At 37.2% G+C, this 13,462-nt stretch overlaps 1 protein-coding gene across 1 annotated transcript in view; it reads left to right on the top strand.

Annotated features, from left to right (window-relative positions):
- ATF7 (activating transcription factor 7) overlaps positions 1-13,462 on the top strand; it is a 159,957-nt gene that overhangs the window by 38,495 nt on the left and 108,000 nt on the right. The window contains exon 2 of the mRNA XM_006883907.1: positions 6,107-6,175. Within this exon, the coding sequence (XP_006883969.1) occupies positions 6,128-6,175 (48 nt within the window). The 5' untranslated portion in view covers positions 6,107-6,127. The remainder of the gene's footprint in view (positions 1-6,106; positions 6,176-13,462) is intronic.

Raw genomic sequence — 13,462 nt, 5'->3', positions numbered from 1 at the left:
CACATGCACCTTTACGCACTTATTTCCTGCTTCACCATCCCACAGGATATCCATCCACTTCTGCCCCCTCCCTTCACATCTATCTCCCTTTCACCAGCCCTCCATCTAATAACTTATATATAAAGCTTCCATGGCTTCTGTGATTTCAAACACATCAGCTGATGGTAGTTCCTTATGTTGGGATCAGTGTCTCTGAAGTTTAAAAACCAGGCTGCTCTTGGAGGCAAGGATTCTGAAGTTTTATCTGACATACTTTGGGCATGTTGCAAGGAGGGCACAGTCCTTGGAGAGGGACATAATGCTTGGAAGGGTGGAGGCACAGCGCAAGAGATGGATTGTTGTTGTTGTTGTTAAGTGCCATCGAGTCACAGGCGACTCATAGTGACCCTATGAAGGAGAGTCCTTGACGCTTGGGTGACTTTCATCCTCTCTCCAGGTTCATAGAGTTTCCAGAAGCAAGCTGTTATGGAAGTGGATGCCACTCCTCCTTCCAAGCTTGTTTTAATCAGGTAGCTCCACCCCACTCTCTGTCCGCATTGGGTAGCCAACCATTAATGCATTTGACACATCGTTGTTGTCACAGTGTTCAGATTCACAGCAACTACAAGTGACCGTGGTACAGCAACTTGTACACCAGGGCTATACGACCTAGAGGAATGTCTGAACAAAAACAAAGACAGGCCCGAGGTCTGCGGATTAAAAGTCACCCACATTTGGCTTGGTCGCATTGCTTTGTGTCCACTGGGCCAGCTGATCTCTCTCTCTGTGTTGATATTATTGTTAAGTGTTGTTGAGTCGCAGGCGACTCATAGCGACCCTATGAAGGAGCGTCTTCGATGCTTGGGTGCCTTTCATCCTCTATCCAGGTTCATAGGGTTTCCAGGAGGCAAGCTATTATGGAAGTGGATGCCACTCCTCTCCTTCCAAGCTTTTTTAATCAGGGAGCTCCACCCCACTCTCTGTCCGCATTGATGCACTCTCTGTCCGCAGAGATGGATAAGATGGATTAATTCAGTGACTGGGGTTAATTAATGAGGTGTGTCAGAGACAGTGAGGTTGACACAGGATGGTGCAGGCTTTAGAGCTGTTGTACATTGGTTCGCTATGAGTTGCAAGCCACTGAACGATACATAACAACAACAACAAACTTTCAGTTAACAACTAAGCTCTTAACTACTGTGCCTCTAGGACTTCTTTTGGTTTTAACCAAAACTAACCTGTTTTACTGTTTTCCTTTTATTCACCAGGAATAAACTCTAACCATTCCTTTTTTACTCATAAAACTATAATGAGCCCTTCTTGGTCACTAACATTTTTTCTTTTATAACCATTATAAGCTATCAATCTAAAATTGTTTATTATTTGTTCACTTCTTGTCTCTTCCTTTTAGAATGTAAGTAAATCCACAAAGGCAGAAACATTGTCTGTCTCATTTGTTTTGTATTTTTGTGTTTTTTTTTAATTTCTAGGGCCTAGAATGAGATGGGAACTCTTGTAGCATTGGCTGATTTGATGGCTATACGTTTGAATTTTGTTTTTGAGAGTGAAATGGAATGACACAGTGGCCTGGAATAATGGGTTCAAGCACAGCTGTCATTATGAGAATGGTGTAGGATTTGACAGTGTTTGTTTTAATATACAGCTCACTGGCACATAACAACAAGATTGAGAGTAGGTATTGAATAGAATATTTGTTGAATTAATGAATTTAAAAATTAACTAAATATATCTGGTTTAAAAAGTAAATTTAGATTATTAATTTAAAACAATCATTTATCAAGACATTTAACCTCTCTCATTCTTTTTTCTATACGCTGAGATTGCTGACCGAGCAATTTTTTATCAAAAATACTGATAAAAGATAATAAATAAGTAGTAGATGAAATAGCAAAAGATATAAATAATATATATATACATTGACCTCTGACTAATTGAACTTGTAAATGAAGCTGTCATTTCTCACTGCTTAACTGGTTTTCTTTCATACAAGAAGAGTAGAAGATACTTTTCTATATGAGACTGATCTTGAAATTTACAGACTGTTATCTTTTTCCCCTTTTTATTTATTTTTCTATTAATTTAAATGAAAGTTTACAGAGACTTAGGATTTCCAGTCATTCATTGTTGTACTTTTCTCCCTGCCCACTACCTCCCTAGACTAGATATTTTATTTCAATTTGATTTGGTACTTAATAGTTCTTTAAAGTTTTTTGAATGGAGTGAATGAATAATAGCTAGTTAGTCTAAACTGATTTTTTATGAATTTTTTTTTCATTATATATTTGCCCACTCATTTTTTATACTCAATAATTAACTACTTTTTCTAATTATAAACCTAAGAAGCAGTTCATGAGTGTGTTTGTACATGGCTTTTTATTCTTCACTTAAAATGGATCCTTTTTATTGATAACATTAGTTGGTTGCTAGCAAAAGTATTACAACCAGACTCAGAGAACTGAATTTGTAACAAACTCTGCCCTCATCCAACCAAACCACCATGTTATTTATATCATATATAAATAGAGGGGGAAAGGAGTTCCAGAGTGGTGCAAATGGTTAAGCATTTTACTGATAGCCAAATGTTGGTGGCTTGAGTCCATACAGAAGAACTTTAGAATATAGGCCTGATGATCTACTTCCAAAAGTTCACAGCCTTGAAAATCCTGTGGAGCAGTTCTACTCTGCATATATGAGCTTGCTATCAACTAGACAACTAGCAACAATAAAAGAAAAAGATGTTATATTTTCTTTCTTCCATGTTGACTGTTTTTAGAATCTAGCTCTAGCATCAACAAATTCATTTAGCATAAGATTTTGTGAAATTATCCTAGTTATTAAAAATCTTTTCTTAAACCTTAGTTTTTCTTTGGTTTTCTCTTAGTAATCAAATGTTTTTCTCTCTTTTGAATAAATTTGCATTACTTGTGATTCGTAGTGGCTCTGAGTTCTTAATATTTCACGGCTCAGACCTTCACCTTTAGGGCAGCCTTTTTATATATCTTTGTTTTCCTTTTGTTTTCTGAAATGCCTGTGAAAAGCATCTCTCTTTCCTTTGGCTTTTCCTCTTAATGTGTGTATCCCTCTCCTGTCATTTATTGTGTAGTTGCATAAAATGTTTGACTTTCATCGTGAAGAATAATTCCAGAACCGGAAGAGAGACTAAGTACCATGTCCAAACACATCTCCTTGTCAGATAGTACAGTTACAAATGAATGCGCTGTGACTAAAATTAAAGTAAGTGGCAGCATCATTATTCAGATTTCGCTTTTTGTCTCAGTTTGTTTATAACAGATTTTTAAAGGGAACAACATCAGTTTGATATCTTATAATTAGACTTGGTTTAAATGTCAGGTAGAAGTAACCCCTAACATTTTTTATCAGTAGCACTTGATGAAGCAGACTGAGAATGAAGTAGAAATTTTTCTTAAACATGTTTAGCTAGGTCTTTTGTTTTGTTTTTTCATAGGGAGCTAGAGTATCATTATTAAAATTTTTAAAAAGAAAAATTTTTATAATTCAAGACTTAAATGAAAATGATAGAAGGCAGAGATTGAGAGACTAGTTTAAGAATAGTTGTGCATTTAAGAGAGTCTTCTTTCTTCCCTTGTTATGACCCTTTGGTTAAAATGGCAAAACAAAAGTCAACAAATGAAAAGGAAACAGGAAATAGTTGCATTTTAATATTGAAGAACCATGAAAATACTTTTGTTACATTTTGATGCACCCTCCTGAAGTTTTGTGGCCCTCTCCCTTGTTGTTTAGGTTTATGTTTGTATTGACTGTCAGGGAATTATGATTCTTCTGCTCATTTCCTAATAAGGATTCTATCAAGTAAAATTGTGGAAGCCATGAATTGTGATATGAGTGTGTAAAGTTAAATCCAATTTTTAATTTTATACTTTAAAGGAAATCATTCCAGAATTTATTTCACCCCTTTATTTAATGGTATTCTTACTTTCCTCAATTAGGATCTTTTCCCTCCCTTAACAGATATACAAAACTTAGCCCCAAGTCATAGAACTCAGATAAAGAAAGGTAAGAAAACCTGCTTGGTTCTTGTGTTATTTCTGTTCTAGCCCTTGTAGTTTACTTCCTGGTTGAAATATGTTGGAAAATCTTCTTGAAATAAAAGTCTCATTTCATGATTGTATTAGGTTCCCAGACTAGGAGTGACATTATCTCTAGTATAGCAGTCATTAGGAATTTTGCAGAGATTAACTGCTTACTAAAAATGTACAAATAGTCTTTAAGCCATAATAGTCTTTGTCCTTGCATTTATTTATTTTGTATTTATTTTTTACATTATGATGTTGCTGTGCTAAAAAATCGTCATGTGTTTAAAACAAACAAGCCAAAAAGCTCCCTTGTCCTGAGGCTGTGTGAAGAAGAATGAAGCTCTCATTTTCCCAGTACCCAATCATCAGCTTGAGCTGGGCTCTCCTAGGAACAGAATTTATTGAAACAATTTATCCTGGCTAAATGTGATATAAATCTGTGTACACATATGTACATACAGATTCTTTTCCATTATAGCAATGCTGCAGCATCAGTTTCCTTCATGGTTTCTCTATTCCTATCACACTGAAAGATGACCAAGAAGCTTTTTTTATTTTATAGAGCACCTCACAATTTTGAACACTGATTAGTTGTGGAATTACTGATCAGACAATTGGAGGTACTGGTTTCCCACCCCAGAGTGAGGTTTAAATGAAGAGGTTTAACTTTGCTACCCTCTGAGTTTGGAGCATGATTTTCCAATTACCAGAGTCATTGCTGTACTTTAACATTTTATTTTAATGCAAGCCTGATGAAGGGTTAACTTGATTTTTTGGTTTATCTTCAAGATAAAGTTTTGATACTTTGTAAATAATTTTGAATTAATTTCCAGGCACATTTGAATTGTATTCTTCCTCTCCCATCTTCCCCTTTTCTGTATTCTTTTCTATATCTTTCTTTCTTGTGGAAAAATATTTTACAATGTCCTGTCTATAAAGGCTGTTTTTGGTTTTCTTTCTCTTTTTCTCTTTCATACTTCCAAAATACCATCTATTGTTTGGGAATATTTTTAATATAATTTGCATTTCTTTGTCCACTCCCAGCTCTGTTTTTATTCTTAATTGGAATATGAAACATGAGCAATATCTTTGACAAAGAATGTCAATCAACATTCAAGGGTTTAACTTCTGCAATTAAAAAAAAAAAGACAAACCCAGTATAAACCTTGTTAATTCTTCAACAAAATAGAGGGGTTGTTTGGTGATGCTTTTTAGTATCGTTTCTTTTATCCCCCGCAGCAGCACACATCTGTTGGCTGCAACCTAGCAGCCCAAGATCTCTGGCCGAGAGTAGCACAAACAGCCGGAACATATTCACCCAGTAAACCCCCAAAGAGTCGACATTTGTTTTATTGCTGCTTTTAAAAACCTAGCCATAAATAGAATCAGAAGGGGGAAGGGCACCAATATTTCTCCATTTGCTACAAATGATTGGTGGGGGGAGAAGGAAGCTCCCGGTAGGGAGAGAGGGCTTTTATTTTTATTTTTTTATTAATGAAAATCATTTCCCATGTAGCCCAATAGGATGGGTGCTTTGTTTTGTTTGGCAATAATCTGGGATAAACAATTCTTGCCAACAGCCCTTGTACTTTTTACACCAGGGAGCCAGATTATGGCCCTGTAAAATGGAGCACCCCTCCTATAATCCTTTAATTAATTAAATGACAAATTTTGGTCTTCTCTAGTTTAGAAATATGGCTTCCACATTGAGCGTTCAGTGGATTTATTGACATGGGGATCTGCACAGATTGTAATTCAGCAGACTGGGGAAGTATGTTATATACTGTAGCAGAAAGAGAAAGTCTAGCAAAAAGGTTTAAAATTCCTTGAATATTTAAGCCTAAATTTTTCTAATTAAAAGTTTCAATTGAGGCACAGTAGATCATTTGCCACCTGTCTAATGGGCTTCCCCAAAGTAGCCTATGTTTACAACTTTGATAAATGGCATTCTTGGGACACCTGTTTCTAGGCTTGATATTTTTGAAGCACTCTTTTTTTCCCCCCTCCAGCGTATTTAACATAACTTTTCCCCCTTACCTCCCCCTCTTCAGCTCCGCTCAGCTATATGAAATATGGGAGACGACAGACCGTTTGTGTGCAATGCCCCGGGCTGTGGACAGGTACGTTTACAATATACTTTATTGTGAATGTCTCGTTGTGAATCAAAGTGGCTGTTTTATCACTAAGGCAAAGAGTTTAAAGCCGGTATTTTACGTGATCACTGGAGGTAATCAGATCAGAGGATTTGCAGTGTGTAAATCCAAGTTATGAGGAAGTGTAGGCACTCTACCGTAATGAAATCTGCCTTGTTCTCTTCCATATTGTTATTCTACTGGTGTTTGTTTCCCAGCCCATATTGTTAAGAAGTACATGGTGCTCTTTCCTCCTTTCTAAAATTGTCCATTTAAATACAAAGCAAGTTTGGAATTTTTTTTTCTTTGCACTTCATGAATATAAAGCTATTTGGAAAGAGGCAGCTGACAGTGCACCTTATTCATTGTGAACTCCAATTTACCATTATAGTCTATTGGATCTTTTAAATAATAAAAAGTCATCACTGTTTTTTTATTACAGAAAAATCAATGGTAGCAATTAATGCACATACTTATCTAAGAAAAACTAGAAATCTAACATAGATCTCAGGATCACACAGCATTATATCAACTATAGGATTTGTTAGCCAATTCCCTGATGCTATGAAATGAATTCTCTGTGTCAGCTTCCATGTAAATAAATGTGTGTGTGTGTTGTACATTTTCATAAAATGCTTTTATAATAATTTTTTTTGCAACTGGCCTTCCATTTTTTAACTTTATTTCTTACCTCTTCCTAGACCCTTTTTTACTCCCATGTTCCATATGATGAGACAAGAAATGCAAAGAAGGTCTTATCTATTTTCATTACTTTGTTTTCTAGAATCTGAAGGGTTTATTTTCTGCTAGTTAGGAACATGTCATATGACTGTCCAGTGACACTTACTGGCGGCATATGAGATAGCAGACTCGTTCTGTTAAGCATTATAAATACTTAGACAAAAAGAAGGAGCTAAATTCCAGAAATTCCAAGGAATTGGAATCTGAGAGGTGGATGCCTTGTGGGTGATAAAAAGAATAGGCAAGAAAAAGATTCCTAATTACATTAAAGGCTGAAAATTTGAGAAAGGACTAAAAAAGTAATTCTATAGTAATCAGCATCCCAGAATGTATTTCCTTTCTTGTCAAAAGGTTTTTTTATTATTATTGATTTTCTTTTTTTCCATGTGGTATGTTTTGTGCATATGTATAAAATAATTGAAGCCAGTTAGGAAAACAGGATTAATTTATTTCACATTTCAGAGAGCTTTTCTGGAGCTTATTTGAATCTGATTCCTCCAGATTTTTATTGTGAATTTGACATAACTGTGGTGACATAGTCTGTAGGAAATTGCACTGCTACCTCAAAGGCCATGCCTCTGTGGTGGTTTGAATCTACCAGGAGCTCCAAGGAATAAAGTAGACGATATCTTCCCCTGTGATTTACAGCCTCAAATGCTCCTGGAGGGTCAGCTATGAGAAAAGATCTCTTTTCATACAGCCTAGGAAAGAAACATGATTGGACCATTCTACTCTTCCTATAGAATCACTATGAATTTGAATCAGTTTGGTGACACACAGCAATAGAACTCCAATAACTGACATCTGATGACCTTTCCACTATTCTTCTTTACAAGTTGTCCCCAACTTAACCACATATTTGAGTTACCACATAAGTTAGTTGACAGCTGCACTTACTACTATCTTTATTTGGTTTTTTAATACATCTTATTATTGTTGTTAAGTCCCATCCAGTCAACTATGACTCATAGCAACCCTATGAATGGCTCTGGACTTTACTGTATCCTAAGCCAACCTCACCATCTCTGGCACACATTGCCACAGTCACTGTGTCAGTCCATCTCATTCAGGGTCTTCCTCTCCTGTACTAGCCCTCTACCCTTCCAAGCATTATGTCCTTCTCCAGGAACTGTTCCCTCCTGACAACATTCCCAAAGTATGTGAGATGGAGTTTCAAAATCCTTGCCTCCAAGGAACAACTTGGTTTCATCCTCTCCATGATAGACCTGTTTGTTCTCTTGGCAGTCCATGGTCTATTCAGTATTATTCTCCAGCACCACAAGTCAAAGGCATCAATTCTTCTTCTGTCATTATTATTCATTGTCCAGCTCTCAGATGCATAGCAAGCAGTTGAGAAGATCCTGCCCTGCGTCTGGTGCACTTCAGTCTCTAGATTGACATTATTGCTCCTTAGCACTCTAGAGAGGTCTTCAACAAGAGATTTTCCCAAAGCAACTCACTTTTTTTGATTTCTTGACTGCTGGTGCCAAGAGTATTGATTAGGGATCCAAGCAAGCTGAAATTGTTAACAATATCAATCTTTTCTCCGTCTATCATGATACTAACAATTAGTAAATGTATATATGTATGTATGTATGTATTAAAATATACCTGTACATTTATATTCAGTATTTCCAGTGTCCAAAGATTAATTAAGACTGGATTTATAGAGATACTGATATTAAAAACCAATAGTAATGGAAACAGAGGAGAAAAAAAGAGGTATTTAACCTGTGTGAGAACTAGTTTAAGTCAAGAGTCCTCAGAACAGAACTCCATCATAACTGGGAACTCTCTGTACTTTCAAAATTTGTAGTTTTGGTGGAAAGATTTTTCTCCATTCGCAATTTTTTTTTGTGGGATTTGGGTTTGCTTTTTGGGTTTTTTTTAAAATTTACTATTATTTTTTATTGACTGGCAACATAGTTTGTTACATGATGGGCTGCCTAAACCCAAGAGTTGGTGGTTTGAATCTACCAGCCACTTTACAGGAGAAAGATGAGTTAGTCTTTCCATAAAGATTTACACCTTTGGAAACACGATGGAGGGTTACAATGAGTTGGAATCAGTTCAGAGGTAGTGGATTTGGGTTTGGTGGTGTGTTTTTTTTCCTCAAAGGAATGTTTTCTTTCCCTCCCAAAGGAGCAAATGCAATCAAAGGAAATGAACATGAAAATCTCAAGAGTTTATTGTCTTGCTAAAACAAGATGAAGCTTAGAACTGGGTCACTTGACCCTTTCTCTTATCTCCTTACAGTTTAAATAAATCCAGAGAATATTAGGAAAGGTATTGATTTAATCTTCCTGTATAGGAATCCTGGTGAGGTCGTAGTTAGTTAAGTACTTTGCTGCTAACTCATCAACTGCTCCATGGCTGAAAGATGTGGTATGTTTCTTTTTTAAAGATACGGCCTTAGAAACCCTATGGGAAGTTCTACTTTGTCTTAAAGGGTTGCTATGAATTGAGATTGACTTGATGGCAAGCATTTTGATTTTTTTACATACATAGCCCTGTTTGTTAAGAACTGGGCTGTTAACTGAAAAGTTAGGGTTCAAACCCACCACTACTCTATAAGAGAAAAGATGTGACAGTCTACTTCTATATAAAATGCATCCTTAGAGACCATACAGGCAGTGTCCTATAGGGTAACTGAGTTAGAATTGACATGTAGGGAGTGGATATGCATAATATGTGAATTACGCAAGATTTTCTGTGACTATACCTTCCTTAAATGCTTACATGTTTAAAACATTAAATATTTAAAATCACACAGGCAGGCATTTCTCAAAGAAATGGAAAAATGAGGAGTAAAAATAATGTTGTTGTTAAGTGCCTTCGAGTCGCAGGAGACTCATAGCGACCCTATGAAGGAGAGTCCTCAACGTTTGGGTGCCTTTCATCCTCTCTCCAGGTAAAAATAATAGACAAGGAAAATCTTTTAACTTCTCTGAGAAAGATAGGAATAGGCTCTGAAATCAGACAAGAGATTGAATTTGTGAGAGATTGACTCACTTGAATTCATATGCTCACAGAAAAGATAACTTTTTTTATTGGTTATTTTGTTATTGTAATTTGATGATTTACGAAGTTAATTGGTTTTTCATTCAACTCTTCGAACATTTATTTTTTTATTCAAACACTAACAATTAATTATAATACCCCACAATATAATTGCACTTTCCCATTACTTCCTCTCTGTGATTTTCATTTCCCTTAATCCTTCAGTACTACTCCTCCTGCCTTATTCTGTATTCTATCGTTGGACAAATGCTGCTCTTTTATACAGTTTATGTTTATTCTAAAAAGTGCATATCTCTCTCATGTTATTGGTCATTTTATACACCTATTTGGTTAAAAATTGAGCCACAGAGGTGAGTTTTATTCCAGGGAGGGTGACTGAGGGCAATAGTCAAGAGGTCCCACTAATCTCTTACTAGACAGTAAACATGACCTTTTGTTTTGTTTTGTTTTACATTCCACTGCCCCACCCCCACCCGCACTCCATCCAGGATTACTGCGATTTCTCAGAGTCCTTAGTATTGGTGTACAGGCATCATCAAGTTCTTTTGCAGAATTGTGACTTTGTGGTAACTGTCTCAAGGGCATAGAAAGTTGAATTTCTGTGGTTCATTAGTCCTTTGGACTAACTGTTTTGGAACATTTTTGCTTTTCCTCCTTCATCTTTATTCTGGATAGGGAGAGACCTTAATTCCACCTTAGTTGGCTGCTTATATGCTTTAAGACATCAGTCACTCCTCACCAAAGTAGGATGTAGAACATTGTCCTTGTGGACTGTTATGCCAGTTGATCTTGTTATCCCCAGAAAGAAGACTATTGTCCTAAAGGCCCAGAACCTTAGAACCTACTCATTCCTTCAAGGTTTATGGTTAAGAAGCTTAGAAAATATTGCCCCCTATTGGTTACAGAAGAGGATTTTCTTTTTCGTCTTGTGTGTTTTTTAATTTAGGGGGCAGGGAAATAGGGGGTTTTTACTTGACTTCCTTCCTTCTTGTATTGTTTGGTTCTATTTATCATAAGCCTTTTCTTTCCCTCAATTTTTCATGTTTCTGAATTGTTGTTGATATTTAGTTATTTACCTCTGGCTTAGCTCCTGACTGTTACTTTTTCAGCCTCAGAGGGAAGATGAGTGTGAAACTTATAGAAATTACTATCTTTCTTTTTTGGATTTGAGTTACTTGTTTCATGGAGGTGAAGTGCTACAATGTAAGAAAAATACCATCATTCCTCCTTTTGCTTCCTATGCATGTGAAAAAACTTTATAGTCAGGTAGGATTATAGTTCTTTAGTTATATTTAGCTTCCTACCAAGTTTCTCCCAGTATCTGTTAACAGATAATTCTTGAATAGAATATCTACAAGTTTTATTGTAATTGCTTTATGTTATATGAAATGCTGAAAATCTGGCAGAGAATATATACTTGGTAGAGAACTACTCTTGTCCTGCCCTCTAGCTTTATCATGCTACAGTAATTTAAATCATTGTCATTGTTACTCACATAATATAACTAGATGTTGTTGTTAGGTGCCATTGAGTCCATTATGACCCATAACAACCCTATGAACAGCCATTCTGAAACCTTCTCTATCCTGGTGCCTTCCTCATCATCTCTGAGACACTAGAGCCTATTGCTGAAGTCAGCATCTGTCCATCTTGTTGGGAGTCTAAGCATGATGCCCCTTTCCAAGAAGTAGCCTCTCCTAGTTACATGTCCAAAGTATGAAAGAGAAGCTAGGACTATGCAAATGTGAGGTGTTTGTGGCTTAGGAACTTTAATAGTTTTCCTTAAATGGTAAATAGGGTAAAAAGCACTCTTTGGGTGGGACCATTCAAATAAGATGTCTATATAATAGCCAAAGGTGCGTGGTGGCTTTAATCCGCAGCCCTCAGGCCTGTTTTTAATTGTTTTTGGTCAAACATTCTTCTAGGTCTTATAGCCCTGGCCTGTCCACTTGCTGTATAGAGTTAACTTACGGTTGCTGTGAACCTGAATACTGTGACATTGATGTGTCAAATGTGAGAATGGTTACCCATGGTGGACAGTGTTTGGTGGGGCTCCCTGATTAAAACAAGCTTGGTAGCAGGAGTGGCATCCACTTCCAAAATGGTTTGCCTCCAGAAACCCTATGAACCTGGAGAAAGGATGAAAGCTGTACAGGCATTCAGGTCTTTCGTTCATAGGGTCACTATGAGTCGCCTACAACTCGATGACACTTAACAACAACAACAGCATAGAGAGAGATCAGTTGGCCGAGTGGACAGAAAGTGATGCTACCAAGCCAAAGGTGGGTGACTTTCATCCGTGGCCTGCAGGCCTGTTTTCAGTTGGTTTTGATCAAACTTTCTCTAAGGCTATATAGTCCTGGTCTGTCTACTTGCTGTATACAGGTAAATCATGGTTGCTGTGAATCTGAACACTGTGACACTGATGTGTCAAATGCAATAATGGTTACCCATGGCAGACAGTGTTTGGTGGAGCTCCCCAGTTAAAACAAGCTTAGAAGAAGCAGGAGTAGCATCCACTTCTGAAATAGCTTGCCCCCAGAAACCCTATGAACCTGGAGAAAGGATGAAAGTTATACAAGTGTTCAGTTCATCCATTCACAGGGTCTCTATGAATCGCCTACGACTTGATGGCACTTAACAACAACAGCAACACTTGACGGCACTTAACAACAACCCCAACATGAATGCTAATGTGGGGTTGGTCAGTTTGATTATCCCTCCAAACATAAATTGAGCAGTTTCAGAGGCAGATAATGGGAATCTCACTAGAATCAAGAAAGAAGAACCAGAGAGTAAAGTTGTTCATTCTTTGTACCTGAAATTACTGCATGAACAGAGCAGGCAGAGAGACAGCAGTGCAGCCCAGATGACAGCAGTGCTGGCAGCACCAGCAGAGATGGTAAAGAACCAGAGACCACTGTGAGACAGAACTATATGCTTCTGGCTTACAGAGTGAAAAAGTGGAATAACTTCTGGCAGAGTGGGTGCCTTAGGGCACTACCAGGGAAGCTACATCTGCTGCAGGGAGCTAGAGTGAAGCCCCTTCAAGCCTTCACTTATTTGCAGAGTCAGGGTGGTACATAATTGAGGGAACTGAGAGTTTTGTGACAGTGTTTGTTGTTGTTCAGGGCAGAGGCCAAGGCTGTGAGGCCAAAGATCAGTCAAAAGCTTGCCTTTGAGCTTAGCTAAGAGGAGACTGTCCTTTTTTCTCTCTCTCTTTTTAAATTTTTATTCATTTTAATGAAAGTTTGCAGAGAGACTTAGGGTTTCCATTCATTTACTGTTGCAGTTTTCTCCCTGCCCACCCCCTCCCTCTAATTCACTCTTCTTCTTGAAAAGAACAAGAAAAACTCTTTCATTGTTATGTAATCCCTCCTCCCAAGTCCACTCCACTGTGCAGCCTTCATTCTGGACCCCTGTCATGACAGTAATACCCAATCATATATCCCTTTGAAACAGTTATCTCCCTTATCTGTTTCAATGCAGTATAAATCATTCATCCCCTCCTTC

This window comes from Elephantulus edwardii, unplaced genomic scaffold (assembly GCF_000299155.1).
Source record: "Elephantulus edwardii isolate Elephantulus edwardi_28Jun2011 unplaced genomic scaffold, EleEdw1.0 scaffold00030, whole genome shotgun sequence".
Classification (NCBI taxonomy): Eukaryota; Metazoa; Chordata; class Mammalia; order Macroscelidea; family Macroscelididae; genus Elephantulus; species Elephantulus edwardii.
The sequence above is the reverse complement of the archived record's forward strand: the minus strand, read 5'-3'. Positions and strand labels throughout refer to the sequence as shown.